General features: G+C 40.0%; 1 protein-coding gene across 2 annotated transcripts; it reads right to left on the minus strand.

Annotated features, from left to right (window-relative positions):
- Positions 1–192: 192 nt before the first annotated feature.
- Positions 193–10,152, minus strand: THUMPD3 (THUMP domain containing 3). 2 transcript variants are annotated; one of them, XM_067544381.1, is made up of 10 exons: positions 10,019–10,152; positions 9,067–9,395; positions 8,054–8,131; positions 6,974–7,489; positions 5,403–5,533; positions 4,928–4,997; positions 4,175–4,290; positions 3,893–4,003; positions 2,909–3,032; positions 193–1,387 (listed from the first exon to the last, which is right to left on the minus strand). In XM_067544381.1, the coding sequence occupies exons 2-10, from the start codon at positions 9,322–9,324 to the stop codon at positions 1,256–1,258; spliced, it is 1,536 nt and encodes a 511-aa protein (XP_067400482.1). In that variant the 5' UTR covers positions 9,325–9,395; positions 10,019–10,152; the 3' UTR covers positions 193–1,255. The 2 variants fall into 2 exon arrangements, with proteins under 2 accessions (XP_067400482.1, XP_067400483.1); XM_067544382.1 differs by lacking the exon at positions 10,019–10,152 and adding an exon at positions 9,687–9,839.
- Positions 10,153–24,032: the final 13,880 nt, after the last annotated feature.

A 24,032-nucleotide genomic window follows, 5' to 3' on the forward strand; every position in this document is an offset into this window, starting at 1 on the left:
GCAAAAGAATTAGAGGGATAGAATACTCTTTTTATTACAGTTGTAACCCTGCTGGTGCTTTATTTCCTATATGAAGAGTCTTGTTCCATAGGTATTAAGGGCTGTATGAAAGTCTATTACTGAACAAGAAATAGTGAATGAATGCAACTAAGACCGAAAAATCCTTAAGAACCCAACTCTTATTTAAACCTTTAATATTTATTCTTCCCCCCTAAATGCCTTCGAGTGAAGGATGGCATGAACACACTTGAGGAAGATGATTGACAAACTGGTAACTAAGTACAAGAGGGGTAGCAGACTTGAGAAACCACTTATTGTACATTTACAGTAGGGACATATCACTTTAAAGTTTGCATTCATTCAGCTGTTAACACATTCCTGTTGAAAGTGGTGACATAGCTACAGCATTCTAGTCTTATTCTATTCCATCTTAATCTGTCCACCCTGGACATAAGAAATATGCAGTAGTGTATATGAAGAATGCTACAGTATTTCTCAAATTTTTATTACACACACTTTGCTAAGGCAGATGGTACATTTCTCCACCTCACCTACAGTAGTGATACATATAACGTTATGTAAACATTTACTGAATTAGCACTTAGTTGAGGTAGCAGGCAAGAACACAGGCAGCAGCATCAAGGTACTGAACTGCACAGCAGATGCCATTTCTAGCAAAACATAAATGGAGGCACTACTTTGTTTTAGTCTTATGTTTTGGCAAGGCTATAAACTAATGAAACAAAAAGGAGACATCTCTCCACTGGAAAAATCCTTCCATAAAGCAACACTATTACCAAAAAACTCAAACTAAAGACAGGCAAGAAGGCAGTCTTGTACATCAACAGTTTAAGATCTCTCACAATTTCTACAGTTTTGAAAAGTTACCCTGCTACCTTCAAACTGACTAGACATATTTTTTTCCATTGGGAACATAACGTACATTTAAATGAAAAACACGGTAAAGCAGATTCATATGCACAGGAAAGCATTGCTAATTCCACTGGTGGATTTGCTTTTTTCTACTTGATTTCAAATAAAAAGGTTCCAGAGTACTCAGTGGAAATAACGCTTTTCAAGCTGATCCCTGGATCCATATTCTCAACAGAATTTGTGTGCACTTTTTTTTAAATACATTTCCTCCCCTACAAGATCTCAGGAAGTGGCAGACCTGGAATCTCAGGCATACACTCTAGTACACAGCTTTAAGTAAGTCAGCAAGCGGGTGCTGGTTGGTATGTTCTCTGACAGGTGGTTACCAGTATGATCTTTTCTCTCCTGCTCTTTCCAAAGTACGTTTCAGAAGATAAACTGCAGCATGAAGTCCCCCTACGTTCACCCACACTGTGTGACCCCTTTGCCACAAGTGCCCCATTTTTGACAAAGCCTACAATGCAAAAAAAGCAAAAATTAGTATAGGTGGTTCTGAAGACTACAAATAAGGTTGCGTAATTTCCATTATGAGCCCATGTTCAAAGGCTTCTAACTTTTGCCAAACCTTAATCATTCAAAGCTGAAATTTTCCAGGCAATTTTCTCTCTGCTTTAAAGTGTTTTTTGTTTTTTTTTTTAAATAAAAGATTCAGTGAAAATTGTTCTGCCATTTCCAAGAAGTAGGTTAGGGGAAAAGTGGTAGTTGTACCAACATTTAACAACAACAACAATTTTTTTTTTTTTTTTTTTTAAAGCACTTTCATGCATTGGAGCAGGAACTTGACATGTAAAAGAATATTAAGGTTGTAAGGAGAATCGCAAGTTAGGAAATGCTAGAATTAAAGTTGCCCATGCAACCTTCATTCAGTCCCTTGTGTACAGCACTGATACTCTGACGTGATCACATACTGTTTTTCTACAGGACCTGCCTCCTCCTGTACACAGGGATGAACAGTGAATTAGGTAGAAGGATGCAAGAAGAGAAAGCAAGTTTTCTTGTGTTTAAGCTACTGGGCTAGGAAAGCTGTGTTCTAGTCCTGGCTCTGCCAAGACTTCCTATATGATGTGCATCAAGTCTATTCATAATCCAAGGGGGCTGAATTAAGGTTGCATGAGCAACTAATTCTTGTATTTCCTAACTTTTAAGTGCTTGACCTTAATGATCTTTTATTGCCAATTTGTGTAAGTTTATTATACTGAATATACACACTGATCAGTCACTTGTGGACGGTACAGGTCAAAAACAGTTGGGCATCCTGAATGCATAAGTAGTTGCACTTAACTGCTCTTCTGATCTATTCACAGTTGAATACTGTGCCATGTTTTAGTAATTCACTTCACCCATTAGGTGTCAGTGGCCTACAAGACAATTTTCCTGGGAATGAGAGGCGCAAAGGACAAACTTAAAGAGAATTAGTTAGTTTTAGAATTGGGATAGTTTTTGAGAGGAGGTGGGGAGATGTTGGGGTGCATTTTTTTCCTTAGAGTATCTGAAGATGTTTGTTAGCCTTTGTGTGCTTTTAGTTTTTTGTAACATGCTCAGAAATTTGAAAGATACACTAGAAAAGGAAGAAAAATTTGAAAGGTAAGTTTCTCTAAATTTGTAGTAATGATTCAGATTTGACCTGGATGACATGATGGATCAATAGTTTCTATACACACAATACACTGTCAGAAGCATGAATTTTATACGTTAGTTTTTTATTAGTTCATCCTTGTAACTTAGAAGTGGTTAAGACCTAAAACTTTACTTACATAGCAGAAATCTATTCCTCAGAAAGGGAGGCAAATCAGTAAGATAATTTTACTGCAGAAGAGAGTCTAGCATCTAGTTTAGAACATTTTAAATTTGAATGTCAGTTCATTTTGAAAGCCGTTTTAGGCCTGATGCATACATTGACTTTTCTCTGTCTTTAGAGCTAATATGTAAGAATCAAAATTACTAAAAAATGCCTAAGAACAATCTGAATCTATACCTTGGCAAAACATTTCCTGTCTTGCGTAAGTAGTACAGCTCTGCCTGTCCCAGGTCTGCAGATGCGACTCATCTCCATAAGGCAGGCTGGATAGAGATCCCAGTTTTTCTTCTTAGATCCTATCCTAGAATGAATATTTAGACTTATGCAGTGAATGTGCCTCTGCAGAACAGTTGAAAACAGTTAAGCCCCTCATGCAAGAAAGTCTATGATAATTTTTACTTCCCCTTTATACCTAAACTTCCGGTAAGAAGACACATTGCTATTGCTCCACTGCATCAATTAGTTTATCAAGTAATTGAGTTACCTCATATAAAAAGCATCCAAGTGCCTTTTCAGCATTGTGTTCCATAAGTTATAGCAAAAGCAACATGGTTAAGTTACAAACATCTAGCAGCTATAAATGACTGGCAATCCTCTCTCTACCCAAACCCAAATCTAAGTCCTTGAATTAATAAGCCTGGTCTTTGGACAAACCACTACAATTCATTAGTTGCTGCTAGTTCATGGACGTTTCCAAAAAGTTACTTGAATCAAAATGTGAAGTGAATTTGAATGTCATATAGCCCTATCCTTTAGTGAAATAAGGGCTTTTATCAACAATATTTACTAAAATAAACATGTTTTTACAAATCAGGATATTCTATGAAACCATCCAAAAGCATATAGACACAAAAGCATCACCCACTTCCCCGATGAAACTGGCAGATGCTATTATAATATATAGCTCAGAACTGCTACACTGATTACTTTGTAAATCAGAAATCCTTTATACCATGTTTCAAACTAGAGTGAATTTTCAGAATTTGTGAAGTGTTTTGAAGTTGTTGAAGGCTACATAAATTCTGACAAGAATTATGGCAGAGTCAGAAAGCTTGGAATTTCTAGCAGACCTTTAGCTACAGTAGCAATAGGAAGTACTGCTGCACTGTTCAGTCAAATGTAGTAACCTTAAAAATTGTATTTCAAAATGATGATTTGCACCTTTTTCCAAATGGCATGTCTGTTACAATAACATCCACAGAGCTGGTCCTCAAGGGGAGATTGCAGATATCCCACTGAATGGTATCTATAGGTATGCCCCATGAAGTACCACTGCAAACAAAGGCATTCATATCATATCAAGCATGATTTATTATTTCAAAAAGGTTTTTCAAATAAAAAATACCTATGGTATTATGGCAAACAGGAATATATTAAAAACAAAACCATGAGAAATCATTTATACAAACAGCAGTGCCAAATATCCATGTACACTTCTCTTACCCATCTTTATTCTGATTTTTCTTCAATAAAGAGCAGATGTTATTTGCTGCTCTTTTCACAGCCTGTGGGTTGTTATCACCTGCAATATGATAACAGCTAGGCCACTCAGTAGCCCCCTGAAAATGGAAGAAACTATGATAAAATCTATTATGCTGGAATTGACTAATTAAAAAGAGCCAAAGAAACAGTAACCTACATTTATATGGTAGAATAATGCAATAACGGTCAACTTTCAGCTTCAATATTCCTTAAAATATATCTATTTCATATATCATGCACCTTCAGTGACCTGACAATATTCTGGGGTTGATTTACTACCCTCTGCGGCTTGCATGAGGAAGGTAAAGCCATTAAAACAGTGTTTCTCAACCTGGGGGGGTTGCAAACAGGGCTATTATTAGGGAGTAGGAAGCAGGGCAATTGCCTGGCCCCCCCGCAGCTAATTTACATGCTTCAGCCCTATGCCCTGAGTGGGGTTGAAGGTGGGGGGGAGGGTCACAATTTATTTTTTAAATCCAAAGGGGATTGCCAGCACAAAAAGGTTGAGAACACAGCACTAAAGGAAATTGTATTTGTAATTGTTTGAAAGTTGAGATCTTTGATGTTTGGCTGCTGCAATCGCTGATTATCAGTAAGCTACTCATGTATTTGATTCATTTAAAATATACAGGATTCAGTTATGTATACTGTTAGCCTGAATAGTGACAGCCTTTCTTCCTAATTTAAATAAATAAAACACAAAGGAAGGATTACCTCTATTGGTATAGCCCCTGTTCCACTCATTGGATCAATTATGATGTCAGTTGGCTGAGGATCACAGAGCCTGAAGAACAGAAGAAACTACATTAAGGGAAAGTCTTAACAGAAGCAAAAAGTAAACTGGAGAACTACATAAATTCTTCAAATTATACTATTCCCACAAAGTAAGAAAACGTTCCTAACTATTTGGAAACAATGTTTAATTAACTTTATATACAGTGACACGTTAACATATTTTGAAGGATGCCATAAAAAAGTGATGACAGTGATCAATGCATACTTTTTTCCCTGTGCTGCAAAACAATAGTGATCATCAGTTACTGCAAAATGTTCATGATGCTTGTTTGAGCTCTTTTTTTGTTTTTAATTAATTGCAAAGGGCTTTTCAGAAAAGAACCAAGGAGCTTAGTTTCTAGAACAAACTGACATGGCAATTAAAAATAATACACAACTAAGTGATTATACTGACCTGAGCATACCATAAGCAAGGGTGGATCGAAGAGTTGTGGGTCCAAAATGTGTAATATTTCTTCTGTGAAGACTCTCTTCAGTTAATGCAATGCCCACCACTACTTCATTATTGTGAATGTTCAAGAGAACCTAAGATAATGTTTGAACAAATACCATGCATGAATAACAATTTTAAATAGTGTACTTAATAAATATTTACACTATGCTTTAGGTTTACAGGGTGTGTTACAAGTAGTAACTATGTTTATGAAGAGTTTTGAGATCTTGGAAGAAAAGTGCTATGTGAGTGCCCAAGTTCATTAATGATATTTTGGGGGCTGGCTAAAGCTCATTACTTTTGCACGTACGTAGTTTATCTAAGATTTCAAAGCACTCACCATTAAACTAAATGCTCTCCTGAAGTAAGTAAACCTTATCCGCATTTTACAAATGAGAAAATGAAGCAGATACAGGGTAAATGACTTGCCTAGGTCACAGTGTATCAGTGGCAAATCAGCAATAAAAACAATTCTCCTGGTTCCCATAAGTGTACCCTAACCAATAGGCAACACTGACAATTGTGCTCAAGGATACTGAGCCAGAAATAGATTCACAACAGAAATGCTTCATTTCAAGTCTCCCTCACAGGGCCCCCACACTGGGGAGGGGAAGGAGAAATGGTACACTTTACCGGGGCCTGGAGGGCCGGCCCAGGCTGTAACCCCCATGGGTATGTGTGTGGGAGGGGGCTCGTGTTACAAGTTTGTACTGAGCCCAAAAAATTATGCTTGGGCCCTGCTCCCACAGCCATAAAAATGTTGATTTGAGATTGAACCTAATTTCCAAATCTCCCACTTCCCATAATGCGAAACCACAAACTGACATTAAATTACTCAATACCTTATATGAATATTTTTCACCTAATCAGCTCACACATATAATTAATTGGTTCTAAGGCCAGAAAGGACCACTGTGATGACACAGTCTGCTCTCCTGCATAACATAGGCCATAGAACTTCCCTGAATTAATTCCTGTTTGAACTAGTGCATTTCTTTTAGAAAAACATCCAATTTTAAAATTTAAAACATCCAATTTAAAAATTCCCAGTGACAGAATACACCACAATCCATGTATATTGTTCCAATGGCTAATTATTCTCACTGTTAAAAAAAATTTACACCTTATTTCCAGTCTGAATTTATCTAGCTTCAACTTCCAGCCATTAAAACTTGTTATACCTTTGCCTGATAGATTGAAGAGCCCATTACCAAATTTATGTTCCTTGTGTAATATTTATAAATTGTGATCAAGTATGATGTATCATGATGCTAATTAGAACAGATTAAAAAATACACACAAGCCCCTTAAACTTCAAAGTCACAGAAATTAAGTTAAATTTGATTTCGTAGAACAAAATTGTGTCATTGCTTCTACTATGAAACAACTTTTTCCCTAGGAGCAGTAGTCTCACATAAACATATTGGCTTAAGCAAAGATACATGAAGGCTATGAAGTAGAGCAGAAACTCCATTTATGTTATGTGTGTAAATATATGTGGATATTTTTTTAAAAATACTGGTGCATTGTACCTCCACATCAAAGTTGGTCATGTCTGCCTTCCACTGGAAGTAATCTTGCACAGCTCCACCAAAGTCTCTTGCTGCATCATTTGATGTAAAACTATGTTTGTCACCTGCTCTATTGCATGTAACACGGAATTTCAGCTTCTGATCTTCTGTTTCACCTTTCTTGCTGTCACTAGCTTTGTCTTCATTTCCAGTAGTAGTCAGGAATTCATTTTTGCCATCTGATTGGTTGTCTGCTGGGATCATGTCCTGGGTCTTTTCTGTGTTCTGATCACCAGCAGATTTCAAGTCTGGGATATTTTGTGCATGATCAAGCAACTCTTCATCAGCATCTTTTTGATCTGCTCTGTCCTTTCCTCCATCATCATTCAGCTTTTCTTTGCTTATACTATTCTGTTGATATTGTTTTTTATGTTTTGTCTTTCTCTTCTTTAGGTTGGTATTTAACTTCCATACTTTCAAAGGGTCAGTCCAAGGCAGTTTTTTAGCCAGGTCCTCCAAATCCTTTAGAGCATCCTCCTGTAAGATTACCAGAATATATATTTTAGCCAATTTTATAGGCAACCTTCATTTACTACTGGGTGACCTTAGGGAAATCATTTCATCTCCCCGGGCCTCAGTTTCCCCATCTGTAAAAGGGGATAATGATACTTATCTCCCTCTGTAAAGCACTGATATTTACTGATGAAAAGGGCTCTAAAAGGAGCTGTGTATTAATATTATTTAAAGGACTAAGAAGTCATTATTTAAAGAACTGTCTACAGTCAGTTTTGATAGTGCACCTCAATCTGACCTGCAACACCCCATCTACTCCAATCCTGGATCTTGCCTGAGTAAAATATGCACCTAACATGGAATAGTTCTAGACTACCTGATAAGAGGAACCTGGCAAGTATATGGCACACAAAATTAAAAAAAAAATCTCTGGCCCCAAGAATAAACAATTCTAAATCTACTCTTACATTAAAAAAATAAGCCTCATCTAGGAATTTCCTTATGAGGAATTATTATTTTTTATTTTAATTTATTTTTTTTAAAAAAAAGAATCATATCTATCTGAAGATCTGGGTAGAGATAGCTTACCTTAGTTTCTTTAAACTGATAATCTGTAAACTCCTGAACAACAACAAATAAATTATCCACTGATCTTAAACGATGAACCTAAAATAAATTACAAACAATGGTAATATGTTACTAGCTATACGTAAATGCCCGTAATTAAAATTTGGCCTGGTTACATCTAGATTTATGTAAGGTTCAGTGCTGCAACTATTTTGAGGCTGAATATTTGATACTTTAATATTGCAAAAACTAAAATATTTCAAGTTTCTGTAATTCCTTTTCCCACTACTATTGTTTGTGTGCACATAGCTCCTCTTCAACAACACATGACCATCACAAAGACCTAAGGTAGAACAGGGAGAAAAACACCTTGCACTATTTCAGTTTATTTGCTTCTGACTTCATTTACTATGTTGCAGAAGAAAAAAAATCTGAACTTAGTTCTTGAAAGGGAAGTAAAGGAGGCAAGGGTTTTAAATAATTTGTATTCAAATACATATTAGTTGGTAGATTTTAATACTAGAATATTTTGCTAATGATAGGGGGAGTTAAACACAATTATTTATATTTTAAAAAATTATTTTCATATTTAGTCACAATGACCAAGGAAAGAGAAAGTGATTAAAAAAAAGTCTACTACAAGCTGCATAATTTGCAGTTTAATAGTTGTAATGTTCGAGTTCAGGAGTGGCTGCATTTCAGCTGTATGTAAAATATTTGCTGACCGCACATAATTAGTTAGTTGTTTTGAGATCCTTCAGGATAAAAAGCATTATATATCATTAATTTAAGAGGATCGTAACATTGGAAATGAACCCAGCACTGACTCTGAAGAATGAATGCTCAATGTTTAGCATTCATGATATTCAATCCACACACACAAAATCACTAATTGATCATTTAGAACTGGCTTGTACATCAACAGAAAAATGTGTATTTACTGAGGCCAGAAGGCCAGACCCAGGATAAAGTGAAAGAAAAAAGAAATAAACCCCTAATCTGCAAAAATTACCCAAGGAACAAAATGTGCAAACCTGTGAAAGGTTCTCTACTGAAATGTCAAAATAGATTTTCCCTCGGTCCTTGCTTATTCTGGATTGTGATCCTAGTTTTTCTTTCACTTCATCTGCTGCTGTCAGCTCAAAGCCAGTTGGTACTGTAGCTCCAATAGTGACCACGATATCCTGATGGCTTGAGTTGGGATCACAGTCTAAGTTTTCAGTTAAAGGTTTATGGTTATCATCGAGGTTCACTTCAGCTAAGGTGTCAGAGGCCTCTTCAATATCTGACATTTTGACCTCTTCAGTCTCCTGTGTGGGTCTATTATGTACTAAGCGATTGTTCTGTAACCGCAGCAGTGCTTCTGCAAAGGAAAACACGGCCTCAGCATGGCATACAAGAGTCAACTTTTAATGCAACTCATCTGAGGGAGGAGGGACCGAATAAATCTCAGTGTGGATTAAGCAAGGTCCCCGAGATGTCAAACCGTATGTACTTGGAGGGTGGAGTAAGCTAAGGCCCGCACCATGCAAGGGGAACATTGCTACCAAGAGCCCTCTTTGAAGCAGCTTGTTGAGGACGATGCTGCCCTGAGCAGCAGGGGGAGGCGATTTCCTCACCCCCTCGCTTTGCCCCAGCGAACTCGCCCGCCCACCTTCCGGGCTAGCTGAGGAGTGGGCGGGACACAGGCACCCTCCCGTTGGGCTGAAGAAGGGCAGCAGCGCGCGGCCCGGCGGGTGCTAGTCCCTGGAGACAAGTTCGCGTGGCCGGGTGGAGGTTCCCGTCCCGCCTGTGCCCCTCTGCCACCCGTCCCGTCCCGGGGTGTTCCCCTCCCGCCCCGCGGCTCCCAGGGAACGCTGCTCTTCTAGACGCCCCGCCCGAGCAGCCCCTCCCAAGGCCGCAGCTCTGACTCCCCCAAAGCTAGCGGGGACACACAGGCACTGCCCCGCCATCCAGGCACCGCACGACAGTCAGTTGAACGGTTACCGGCGGGCGGCAGCAACGGGCACTCAGTCACGCGCTGCCGCTTGCCGCAACACGTGAGGCAAGGAGACTCGCAGGAGGCCGCAAAGCTCCTTTCGGTTCCGACAGGTCAGCTCAGCGCCGCCAAGCACTTCCGGGTCGGCCTACAGCGTCTCTTCCCCCCCCCCCCCCCCACGTTTTTGACGTGCGTGCGCGGTACCTTGCCTGACGTGCGAAGGTGACTAGTTGAGTGCTCATGCGCAGTCAGTCGTCGGTTGCGGAAATGTTGCTATGGGAACGAGGCAGCCATCCCGGCTTGAAGGGAGGCCGAAAGCGTTGCTTGTTAAACCGCTGAGCCTGCCCGGCCACTGCGACCTCGGCCCGTCTTCGAATAGTCCCACATCGAGTAGTTTGGGGGTGGATCGAGCTGGCTCCAGGAACACTTCCCCGCGGAGCTGAGCTCCAGGCCGGAGCCCTCCTAGTGCTGGAGGTGCGGGGCCGCCTCACATTGCTGGGTGACCAGAGGGCAAGTGAGATAAATCAGGACGGGTGGGGGGTAATAGGCGCCTTTATAAGAAAAAGCTCCGAATATCGGGACTGTCCCTATTAAATCAGGACATCTGGTCCCCTACACTCACTTCGTGTTTGGAAGGCTGGATTATTGACTGATTGATTGAAGCCAAAAAGGCTGGAGAGATGGTACTTCTGAAATAAAAACTCAGAGCGGGAGCCGAAAGATGACAGCCAGTAGGGGTGTGTCTGCACTGCATGCTATCGGTATCCCTACAGCTACACTGCACACTAAACCTGTGACTCAGCCCCAGTTCCTCCTTGCGTCCACACACAAACTAGTCTGTTGGATCAGCAAGCCCTTAGGACTCAGGTCCTAGGATCCTGCCTGGGGGTGGGAGGTAGGTTAGAGCCTGATTCCCACTGTGACTGGTGCCTAACCCCTGTCATTTTGCAATGTGGAAGCAGCACAGTCCACACGTCTGAGCCAGAAGGTTTGCATATGGACTCATTAGCATGGCTGTGAGACCCTCACCCGGGTCCAGCAATTGTAAGCCCTAGTTTTCAATGCAATGTGGATGCTCATGTGCAGGGTTGAAAACACAGTCCACAAGTCTGGGTCCCACAGACCCAGGTTTACAATGCAGTGTAGACATACCCTAGGAGAACACTGCCCTGCCTCTGCGAGCCAGCCCCATTTGACTCCTGCACTGGAGAAGCACGATTTGTTGTGAATTAGGTAGGGGCACATAGCTGCGCCAGCTGGAAAAATTCAGATAAAACATTTCTTGGATTGTTTTTTGTTGGTTTAATTTTGATGAAATTGGAATGGAATCCAGCAGGGGTTTAATGGAGGCAGGATGCTTTTGGAAATCTGCTTGGTTTCCTGCCAGCTCGCTTGCCTGACTCCTTGGCAGCATGCCTGCCAGACTGCCTTGGAGTTTGGAACTCTGGAAGCGCTGGGGTCTCCAACGGAAACAAAACCAAATTTTGAAATATCAAAATCCTCTGTGAAATGAAATTACTTTTCTCTGCACAGCTCTGCTATATAGGGAACTAGGCAGTGATCTGCCTCATTCAGTAAAGAGCATGCAGTGGATTTCTTTGTATTTAAATACAGTATCAAAAAAAGGCCTGTTCTGGGCTCTAAGTGCTCTTACAATTAATTTAAAAAAATTGGAGTACAAAATAGTTAGCCACATATTGGATAATCAAGGTAAAAATACATATTGAATTGAATTGCTTATTCCCTGAGCAAAGTCAAACATGCTGTGAATGATCTCACAGAAACCCCCCCTCTGTGAACCTGTATTTTATCACTGAATTGTAATGCATACACATAAGGGTGTGGAGTTAAAGTTGTGCTTGTAACCTTAACTTTAGTATTTCTTGCCTTGTGATTGCTGAACTTTGTAACTTTAATAATAATTTAATGTATATTTTTTAGGAAATTTGAAATAGCACATGAGCTGGGACTCAGAAGACCTAGGTTGTAGTCCTAGCTCTGCTACCTACTTGTCCAAGGGAGTACAAAAAGTTATTTTTGGGGTCTGATCAAAATGCCTGTTGAAATTAATGGCAGTCTTTTCTTTGGAGCCAGATTTTCAGAAGTATTGAGCACCCACAGCTTTAGTGCAAACTGGGCTCTTAATTCTTCTTTGACTCAGGGTCCCTATCAGCAAAGCATGGGTGTCAAAATCCACTTTTATGTAGTGTTTGAAGATCTAGGGATAAAAGTGCTGTGTTAGTGCTAAGCATTGGAAAAAGACAGGCTTTAAGGTATGTTAATAGTCACGTCTGATAAGGAGTTGCCATTCTGAGTGGCAACGGTTTAAGATTATCCATATAATTAAAAAAAAAACTTAAATGAATATCGGTGAGCTGTTCATCCTGCCCCCTGTCAGACAAACAGGTAGGTAGGAAAGTAAATTCCTTGTTAGTGATAATGTCAGCCACAGTAGTTATCAAAGTGGTAGGGAGATGATAAACCTCCACTAGAGCCATGTGAGAATCCTGTTACCATTAGTCACCTCAGCTATTAAATCACTTCAGAGATGGATGAGAATGGCAAGTATTTCTTTCAGTATTCTGCACTGTAGCAGGTTTTTACATTTTTATGAAGACAGTACATTGCTTTATTGAGTATTTGTCAGATGTATAGATCTAGATTTTCCATTTTTTTTCAGCACAATATTCCAGCAGGCTAACCTCTCTAGTCAATTCATTGTTCGTTCATGGGGGATGGGATCCTGGCCCAATATTCCAACTCAATGCAAGGTACACCCAGCATTTTTTTAAATAAAAACCTAGAAGTTTTTCTTGTTTTTTTAAAGTCCAAGTGATCTTTTCTAGTTCAGAACAGTTATTGTAGAAGTCCACTGGTCCTACTGTCAGCATTTTTTTCAGTTTAAACTTAATCCTGCCTTTCTGTTTTTTCTGTGGTATTTAATTTCTCATTTTCTGGCAATCTTTATCCAACATGTTTGCGGAGCACTGGTGTAATATTTGACTCGAAAGTGCATGGCGGGGGGAGGGGGGGGAACCTTCAGTATTCACCCACTGGCAGAGGTGTTGGCAGTCTGTAGGACAGCTGTTGTTGTTGCTGGCCTATTCACTACCCACCCCGTCTTCTTGTCATCTTCTGGGAGAAGTGGAAGAAGGTTTCTTCCACTTCTCCTTGTTCCTTCTTGGATAGAGATCTGATCCATCTCCCTGTAACACATTTTCTCCTCATCCCCTCTGCCCATGTATCACTGCATGCTCAACTGATTGATCAGTTATTCCTATTACAGCTGTTACTGCACTGCCTGCTGTCTACAACCCATTAGCTCAATCCATTATAGGATGCTACAAACCCTTGAGACTCTCAGTCTCCAGCTATCTGGGGAGAGAGTAGGTGATCTGGCTTCAAGAGAGCAACTGGCTCAGAAGGAGGAAAGTGTTGCTAGATAATACCTGACAAGGTCAGTATTAGGCTGACTAATGGAGCTGGTCACCCAATATGCAACAGCTAACACTATTTGGTGGAACAGGGTTACATTTATATGTGCTGGCATCCACAAACAACTCTATAATAATTAATCACTACCCAGTCCTCATTAAAGGCAACAAAAACAAGTGTGTTTCGCCTATAGTTAACCTTACAAAAACAAACTAATGTGTAGAGTGCCACACTCACGAGTGACCCTACAGTAACAAACCACTGTTATACAATAGAAGAAAAACAGTGCTTGCTAAGGAAGTGAATTTCAGGGGATTGTTATAAAAAGTAAGCTTAAAAATTATTTTTGAAATGATGAAAAATTATGCAGAATACTTTGTGCTGCTAGAGTGCTTTCCATTCAGCCTTTGAAAGTGGTTGACAAACTACACTGCCAAATTTGTGGCCACTGATTTTGGGTGCCCAGCCTGAGGCACTTAGGACTCAATATTCAGAAATTCTGTGTACAGGCAACACCAGTGGATTTCAGGATATAATTTAAGCCAAGAGTAGGATTAGATGTTTATTTGGTTAATGAGAACCTACAGTTACATTAGATAACATTTTATTTTTTAGAAGGGATATAAATCCTCAGACTTTAGGGCATAAATCTGTCACTAACAGATGGTGATTAGGAAGAAACTTTCTCTATAGTCAGTTATTCCCTAATTGTCCCTGTATGAGGTTTCATGCACTGTCCTCTGAAGCATTTTGACTGGATGGATCACACATCTGGTCTGCTATGGCAGGCTTTATATTCCAGTTCCACCCAACTGGATGAAAATAAGAGAACTGATGAAGTGGTTGGGTTTATTCAATTTTGATTGAGGAGGATACCAAATGCAACCAAAACTTCAGTTGCAAGAAGTTCCCTCTTCTCTTTAAACCTCCAGCATATCAGACCCAGCTGGGGTCATCATTCATTTTTTATAATATAAGTGTGTTAATATTTCATAGAACCCATTCAGTAAAATGGACAATTTAGTTTTGCAATTTGTCTTTTTAAATCTGTCCTGGATCTTTCTTGCTTGTAAACTCCAAGTAACACGTTTGATTAAGCAATTGTCAGTATTCTCTTCTTCTAGATATAGTTTGTATTCACCATTATGATACAGTTCTCTTCTAGTCATCCTAGAGAGCATCTTCCTCATTTCAGAAAATGGAAATGAGCTGGTTAGATGCCTGTACAACTGACATGAGCCAAATGGTGGAACTGTGCTCTGCATGTAAACAGTAAACCACTTATGGTCTGTACTTAAAGTCAAGTATGCAGTAGGGATGACCAGAAAGTTAAAAGCATTTCATGTTCCAGATAAATCACAAACCACTGGAAATTATTTACATTGTGTAATAAGGAAGGAACTTTACTATCCAGAGCTTGCTCAGAAATTCAGTAGTACTACAGGCATAGGACCTGATTCTGTAGTGCCCTGCACCTTGTGTAGTCAATCATGCCTGTGGAAAGTGGTTGTAAAAGTTCTACCAAATCAGAAAGGTAGTGTTTTACGTTCCCTTTGCATTGATGTAAATAACTTCACAATGGGCAGGGCAATGAAGATCAGGCCTACAGATGTCAGTGGGAGTTTTGCCTGTCTGTGGGTTTAGAATTTGCTGTGCTAGTGTGAGTGTTTGGTGTGATTAGCAATGTAGCATATAGCAATAGCAATGGTATTTTTTCATCCTCTGGTTTTGCTCCAAAACAAATTCTATTCTATTAGTATATCGCTCCTTAGCTATGTGGGCAGGGCTGCTGTATCTTTCAGATCCGTAAATTGACCTTCTGTTTGTAACTTGGCAATAAGGGCAATTAATTAAAAAATAATCTTCTTAGTCTATTAAAATGTTTCCAACAATATGCAATAGCTCACACAAGATCTAACTGTAAATAAATGAGCTTTTCTACCACTCCTTTTCTCTATTCCTTTCCTTAGAACAATTTTTAAAAGAATTGTTTTACATTTATGACAGAATCAAGAATCATCTCTGATGATCTTGGGAAATATTACCTCAGAAAGTCAATCAGCCTTTTCAGTTTGATGTTTTGGAATGTAAGAGTTAGATAATGCTCAGTAAATAAATGTTATTTCCCCCCCCCCTCCCCCCCCCGATATTTATCATGAAAATAAAGTTAATTCATCCACCAGGGGGCAGTCTTACATGTATCGACATTAGGTATAAACTTAATATAATACTAGAACACTGGATCTATATGATACCTTACCAAGCATAAGATCAAATTCTTCTCTCACTTATGCTACCTCAGTAACATTGGTGGAATTGCAGTGGGTGCAACTGAGTGCAGAATTAGGATGGAAAAGGTCTCTTAACTGATATAGTCCTTGTTCTTGGCCAAGTAGCAAAGAAATATTTTATTTGTGGTTCGTTTTGCTATGTATCTGCTTTTGATTTGGATTAGATTTTAGCACTCGTACATTGGCTAACATACATACGTAAAAGTTGTTTCTGACATTTGTATCCCAGTAACCACAATGGATGTAAAAGTAGCCTCCGAGAATCTTGTATTTTTGGACAAGGACCAGCTGTCCTTTCTAATTCATCCATCCATCCATCCTTTGGTTATAAGGGGTTTGTGTGTTAAATTAGTATCAACCTACCTGAGTTGTGGGTTGGTGAGTGGAGCCCAATACAACAAAAAACCTGTCCCCTCAGAATGGGCCACAGATTCCACAAAACAACTAATTACAGGGGACAAAGAATGAAAAAAACAGTGACAGGATGGAGGACCCAAGGTTAAAAAAAAATCCAGAGTGGTGTAATCATGAAAGTGCTAACTGGGTTACCCAGAGTACTGGGAAATGTAGCCAGGCTCCCTTATTTCCTCTTTTAGTCAATGGGAGTTCCAATCCCCAGTTGTTATGCAGTTGAATAAAGCAGCAAGTTTCCAGCCTGCTGTCCTGTGAGTAAACTTACTTTTGTTGCACTGAGCAGTCCCTTTACAAAAAGGGGGACTTAGACCAGAGAACGCGAGACAACGCCCACTGATCCATGAAGGAGTCAAAGGAGTCAGTGGATGCTGCCCAGAGAAACTGCCCAAATGCATGCACAGATGAGGGACCAGAAGAATGCCCCACAGTTGCAGCAAACTCCCTATCTGGACTGATGGAAGGATGCCAGGAGGAAGTCATGTGATTTTGTGGGCCACAGACAGAAAGTGCATAATGGCAGAGATGTGGGCTGGAGGTTCGTCAGCAGGAGGTTCTGGAGAAGGCAGAAAAGGGGTTGCACCCTGCTGGGAGGCATGCACCAGGGGTTCTCACTAGCTATTGGAGGGGCAGGCATTGGGGTGGATCCAGGAACCAGACCAGCCCCACACCTGTGCTCCTGACTCCATGGACAGGCCACTGACTGATGTCCCCGGTGAGCACAGAACCAGAATGGATGAAAACCCTGGAAACAGAAGTCCTGTATTTACCCACAGAACAGATACAGCATGATCTAGATTGGTTTCTTTGTTTTTTAATCTTTTCCACCATGTTCATCACTACAGGGCTGGAGTTAAGTAGTTTTGTCCAGGAGAAGCAGGACGACATGAATCAGATGAAAGATAGGAACTGCTAATTCTCTGCTGAGTTTTTCTCATGGGTGTGTAATCCCCACAGCCCTTCTTAAAGTGCATGTGCATTAGGAAAAATAAGTTTTCTTACCATGTAGAATCTACGGTTTACCTCAACCTGTACCATGTTAAAATTACAACTGCTTTGTCTTCCCTACAATTTTACATTATATTAATTACCACATGGTAGCTAGCATGGTAAGAACATGCCTTTTTTCCTAGTGAAGACAAGGCCTTAATGTGTGGGGGATATCAGTGGGCAGAGCAACAGTGCTTGCATTGTATGCTAAGTGTACCTAAGTAGGCCCTATGCTGTGCAATAGGTTGGGCTGGTAACAGCACCTTTGTTAAGATTGCCTGACACTTTGCATTGTAAGACCCTGTTTTCAGTTGTTTATAACTTTGCTAAACTTTAACTTCTTAGATTGAAATTTTCCTTGCTGGGTGTCTACATCAGGCAGCAAATTGTTGGAAAGTTTCAGCCAAAATGGGTCAGCTGATTCTGAGAATAAGGTTAGGGAAAATATGTTGCTTTGCATGTGTTAAAATATTCTAGCAGCCTTTTCTTTGGGAAGTTCTAAAGGTCCCAGGATTTGGCAGGGACTTGAAATATGACAGGGGTGGTGGCCTTTGTGGCAGGGATATACCTTTTGCTGGTTCTGTGAAAAGCCTCTCAAATTTGGACAAGTTACAAGCCTTTGAAAAATTTGCACATGCTCCGTGGAAATTTCTTAAGAGTTTAGCAGCTAAAATCCCTGAAGATTCCGCCCTCCCTGAGCATGCTTAAGTCTCTTGCAGCTCCTAAAGAGGATAATACTGCACATGCACTATCCCCACAGAGAAACTGACAGTGTTCTTGCCCAATACCGCAGGAAGGGAGCTGGACTGTTCCTGTAATTGTGACTTCCAACTGGTCTTGGCTAGGGATGGGGCCGAGCAGGGCATCAGAATTTTTAAAAATCTTGTCTTAAGAATCTTCCACAGTAAATTGAATGGAACTAAATTTATCTGACTTGGGAAGTAGAAATTCAATCCTGTAAGGTGCTGAGGCAGAAAGAGGTCATAATGATCAGAAAATAAAACTATTTCAGTGTTAAAGACTCAGAGGTATTTAGGCACCTAACTCAAGAAGTATCCTCGGCTCTCAATTCCATAAGATAGCAGCAGTTAAAATAACAAGGTTATCCCAACATGCATTGATTGCATTCATGATGCAATAGCTGCTGCTGCGGATGTTGGTCTCAAGGAAGGTCCAGTAAATTTCAAAGGAAAAACATTGTCATCCATTTGTCAGGGGGTGTTTTATGCCAGGAGAGCTGAATCTGTCCTTTTGGAAGATGCACTTCAGCAATAACAGACTGGGCTCTAAGCAATACTGAATTTCTCTTCTCTCTTGGCCCTTGAGTCCTTAAAGGCAAGGAGAAGGGTTAATGAATATTGACATGGCATGATGGAAGTTTTGAGAATTATACTGTAATAAACTTTGCCTCATGAGAAGTGTATAATATTTAGTATATGTGGGAAGGAGAGGGTCACAACTGAGATTAGGGATTGGGAAACAGGACTCATTGGTTCTATTTCCATTTCTGCCACTGATTCATTGTTACCACAGGCAAATTGCTTACCCAAGCTGTTCTCCAGTTCATGCATTTGTAAAATAGGATTGAAAATATTTACCTTATGGGCAGGGACCTGGTAAGGTTTAATTAAGGAGTGTAAATTGTTTTGAGATCTTTAGATGAAAGGGACTAATTCACTGATTTCCAGCTGTTGGGTTACTCCTAATTTAAAAAATAAAACTAACCCGCATAAATTAACAATTGTATATGCTTTCTAATACCCTCATGAGAAAACAACAGGTGGGCTCTTCCGACTACCCTAAAATGAGGGACTTGCTTTAGAACTTGGTTTGAGGGAGGAAAGATAGTCTTGTGATCTGGTGGTCCTGAAATTCAGTGTATTGGGGCTCTACTCGGCCTGACTTCCCATAGGTCTTGGAAGAAGTAAGTTTACGATAATTGGCAAAGGACTAAATAAAACTGGATTTGTGACATTTTGGGTTTCTTTATCCTGGATAAAGAAGACCTGAAACGTTTTTGTTTGTTTTATCTGCTTGGGTTTTTTTACATGAGAAATAGCATGGATATTTTGGGTCTCTCTATTTTCAATATGGGACCAGTTAGATGTCTCAAAAGATCATCTAATCTCACACTTTAATTGAAGGAATTGGGGGTGATGAATCTTTTAAAAGACATCCTTTCTCCAAACTGTTAATTAGTCACTAATCTTAAATAGATGTTTAAAAACAAGCAAACAAAAAACAAAGAATGTTAAATAGTCTGACTAAAAGTATCTTCCCCTCTCAATGGCTCTGCTTTCACTCTTTTGACTCTTGTGATATCATTATTTCATCAGTCATTGTACAGTCTTCCAGGCTAGGCAGGATCTGAATTTCTAAAGTGAAAACCAAGCAGAAAAGGCCCCTTGTTGGCTTGGAACAATGTGAAAATAATGTGCTTTGTTGTGACAAGAAGGACTGTAATAAACTAAATATTAGCAAAAAAATGTTGGACTGAGCAGTTGCTTTTAGTATGGACTGTAACTGTTTGATCCAAATGACTGTGTATTTGCAAACCATTGTGAATCAAACAGCTTGCATGAACAGCTTTCTCTCTGTGCCAATGGGGAGGAGGCTGGCAGAGCTCAATATACTCTTGGAGCAGTTTTACACTGTAGTGCCAACACTCTGGTATGTCAGAGTAAACTCACTTCAACAAAAAAAGCATTGGACTGTACAGCAGGCAGGCTTATTATTGGGGATGTCAAGAATTTATGCCTGTTTCTTGCAATTCAGTGAATCTAGCAGTTAGAGCACAGGGCTGGGAGTCGGGATTCCTGAGTTTTAGTCACAGCCTTGCCAACGACTCACTGTATGACTTTGGTTAAGTTACTTGGCCTCAGCTTCCCTCACTGTGCAATCAGAATAATAAATGTAGTTCTCTCATAGTGAAAAGGAATTAGCTGTTTTTGAAGTGCTTTGTGACGTTGAGTGAAAGGTGCTGGTCCAGATAAATACAAAATATTATAATTTTGAAACAGATCAGAAGAGGAATGAATTTGGGATGATTGGGATGAAAACACAATGGTTACCAGACTGGAGAGAATGGATAGAATTAGGAAACCACCTAACTCTTAGCAACCCTGACGATCCCTGTTTGAATCAGCGAAGAGGTAGGAACTGAAGCTGATAGCTACATGAGCAAAGGCTAATACTGAGCACCTTAAAGTAAGAAACTGTTGCCATAACAACAAATTACTACTAGCGCTTTTTCTTAAAATATGACAATGATCTCTCTGTCCTTCCCCGCCCCCAGAGAATTGCACACAAACAAGTGAGCCACAATCAGAGAACCTCCTGAAAAGTAACAATGCTCAAGAGTGTTTCTGGAAAGTCAATATGTATATTAAGGAGAAAACAGAATGAAAAGTTCATATGAAAGAACTGATAAACATACTCTAAAAATATCTCAGTGGTCAAACCATTGAGCAGTGCATTTTATACAGCTCTGCACTAGGAAGCTAGTCATTATCATCTATTGTGGTGATAGTAAAACTCTGCTTATAGGCTGTGGTTCAACAAGGGACCTAAGCACATGTATAGATTTAAGCATATGAGTAGTTCCATTGAAATGACTAGTTATTCAAGGACCTTGTTTAATCTGTACCATAGTGAAGTGGAATGAACATCTCAAATTGTTTCAGTGAATGTCAGTGGAGCTAATATTCTCGCTTACACCAGTGAAACTCTACTGGAGCTGATGGAGCCAACGGGGGAAACAGAGAGCAGAATCTGGCCTTTCAAGGTGCACTAAGCCTCAGACTGAGGAAGAATGTGATGTTTCTAATATTAAAGCTGGGTTAAAATATAAAAAATAATTTAATAAATATTTGGATTTTTACAATAATTTCCTTTGGCTGCATTTGTGCCCTTTTAGGTTTTGCTTTCCATCTGTGTGCTAGTTGATCAAGCTTTACAAGCAAACCTGTTTATAGAAAGCAAATTTCAAAAGCAAGCATATGAGGAAGCCAAAACTGGAATTTGCATGCTTATAGTTTGAGCTCTTCCAGTAGAGGAACAGAAACAATACCATGTGATTTATCTGATTAGTCATAACTAACCAACATAGCTCACATTTTGAATATTCATAAGCAATTCATAAAGTAAAATATTTAAAAGAATTGTCAAATAAGGAATAAATTAAAGGAAACTGCAATCTGCTCACAGATGTTTACCAAACAGGAAAAGAGCTATGTTCGTCCAAAATCATGGTCCATTATTCACTCGTCTAGTTAACAGAGGGCTTGACTATGTGCAAAATTGCATCAGCTTAATGAAAAGGTGTGATATAAAATAGATTCAGTTAAACTGGTGCAAAAGCTTGTGTGGTCATTCTTCCATTGATACAAACCTGGCATATGTTGATTTAGATTAGGTTAATAAAAAACAGGTTTAAGCTAAACTCAAGGTCTGACTAGCCCAGTATCTTGTCTCTGACAGTGGCCAATACCATGATGCTGCAACTTCTGTATGTAGACAAGGCTACAGAGTTTTGTAAAGAGATTGACATAGTTGAAAACTTCTTTTTATTGTTTGTGAACAGATTTGCTCTTTCCATTGTGATTTCTATCTCTATATATCCTACTGGATCGTTGTAGTTCCATCCTTCAGTGCCATGATGTGGCAGGAGATGCCCTGTGGAGTTTAGATGGCATGGCTGTAGCCATTGGACTCATTTAAAATTTTGGTTTTTCAGATAAACTAAAATAACATGGGTTTGCGCTGAAAAGCACCTTCCTTGTCAGGCAGCAGGCTCAAGTGGAGGATATTCTCCACACTGCAGCTCCCTGATGAAATCCTCTATGTATTAAGAGATGAAATCAGGTTTCCTCTCGTAAATTGAAAAAATGAGCCCTCATTCTACGCATGACAGAGGTTTGCTCATGCCAAGGTCATTGCAGGTTAGGGTCCATGACTACAAGACAAGGGTTGAGTTCAGGTGTAAGCAGGCGCAGTTTGGCTCAGCGTAACTATGATGTGTAGTATAAATCCCACCCAATGGTTAGCATTGCAGGGCTTAAAACCTTCTGGGCTAGGGACATGATTTTCTCTGTTGTCCTCAGCTGTCAGGCAAGAAGGCATATTCTTCCAGGTGAGGCTAATTAGCGATTACGCTGTGATGCCTCTCTGTTTTGCATGTGTTCTAATCTGTTACGAACAGTCTCTTTGTTAATCATTACTGTATTGGCCCTCCCAGACAGCTGAGTCCCAGCCTTAACTCCTGTATATAAAAAAATCAGCATTCTACATAATGGTTTCAAATGCTCTAGCTTGTAGTAGCATTATTGCAGTATTTTGGGTTATTAGAATAATAGAATCATAGTAATGTAAGGCTGGAAGGGATCTCAGCAGGTCATCTAATCCAACTCCTGGTGCTGAGGCAGGATTGTTATTGTAGTTATTATATTTTATAAGGGAAAGTGCTCCTGATTAGACTTGAGGAAATGGTGCTAGATTGTAGGATCTGGTCCTGGGCTTCCTTTCTCTCTGGTTCCCCTGATGGGATGCGGATTCAACAATTTTCAGACCAGGTCAGTCAGCAAAGGGCTACAAAGTATGGGGCCCCTGGCCCTATGGGCTATTTGTGTGGAAACCTGCCCCTTACAAAGAGCTAAAAGCAATCATGCAGTTTCATGGTGCACTAACTTCCCAAGCAAGCTTTAGGGAACAAGAGTCTCCAACATTCTTAAAACGTTCAAGGCCAGCATGGAGAATTCAGGGGTTGGGGGAACTGGAGAGACTGGCGTCCATGCTCGATCACCCTAAGAAATCCCCAGAAACTCCTTTTTTATGCACAATACACAATTTAAGAGGCGATGACACTAACAGAATTTGTGCTGAGCTGTTTAATATCACTATAATTTAGGATTATTTTGCCAGATAATAACTGCTATTTGTATGTGGCTGATGGCACGGGAGAATGCGAGACTTTTTTATAGTTTCCTCTAGCCTATTGTAAATACATTGGTTGCTCCATACTGCCATGTTAGTGAGCACAGATACCCATTATAGCAGTGCAGCATAATAGCTGCAGTAGTCGATGAACTGTTTGGGCAGCTTGAGGCCCGGTGAGCAGTCATTTAAGCTAGTGTGCGCAGAGCCGGTCCCACTTTGTTCAGTAAATTAAAGAACACAGAGTGTCTGTCAGAGGAGTGTGTAAAAATCCCACTGCTGAACTGATCAAGTTACAGAGCATAGCCAACATCAGACAGGCTTTTCTGACATCCCCAGAGGGTAGAAGCTAATGTCACAGAATGTTTTTGCTCGCACCCCTAGCATCTGTTGTCTCTAAAGACAAGAAGAGCAGGATGTTTTTTTGTATTCTGCCTGAAGTCCAGAATGCCTATCAGTATAAGTCACTGGAGTCTGGGAGGCAGAGCACTGCTTGTTTCTGAGTTAAGAATCTGGGCAGCAGCAACCACCATCTTTACATTTTATTAGTATTCTCAAGCTTTTAATGGTCCACTTTAAAGATTCTAAAATCCAGGAGAAATTGGTAATTTGGAACATGGGACCTTCTCTCTATAGCTCACGCATTCAAATCTGACCCAGAAGGTCAGATTGAAGGTCATTCATTACTAACTAAAAACTGATTCCCTGAGTGAGGGAAGTTCAGTGGCTTCAGTCCAGTTCCTAGTGGACAAAGTGTCCTCCAACTCAGTAGAACCAATCCACCAGAGAGGATTGTCCCTGTCTCCCTCTTGTCCTTTTTGGCAGAGGAGTTCAGTCTCTAGGATGCTGATCTAGCAACTTTCTCAAGCATTCACTTGACTTTCAGGAGACAGAAGGGAGCTCTCACTTATAAAACATTCAAATCTGATTTTTCATCTCCAATGAATTAACTTACAGCAGCAGT

Source organism: Emydura macquarii, unplaced genomic scaffold (assembly GCF_026122565.2).
Source record: "Emydura macquarii macquarii isolate MOO-44397 ecotype Brisbane River unplaced genomic scaffold, CSIRO-AGI_Emac_v2 contig_968, whole genome shotgun sequence".
NCBI lineage: Eukaryota > Metazoa > Chordata > Testudines > Chelidae > Emydura > Emydura macquarii.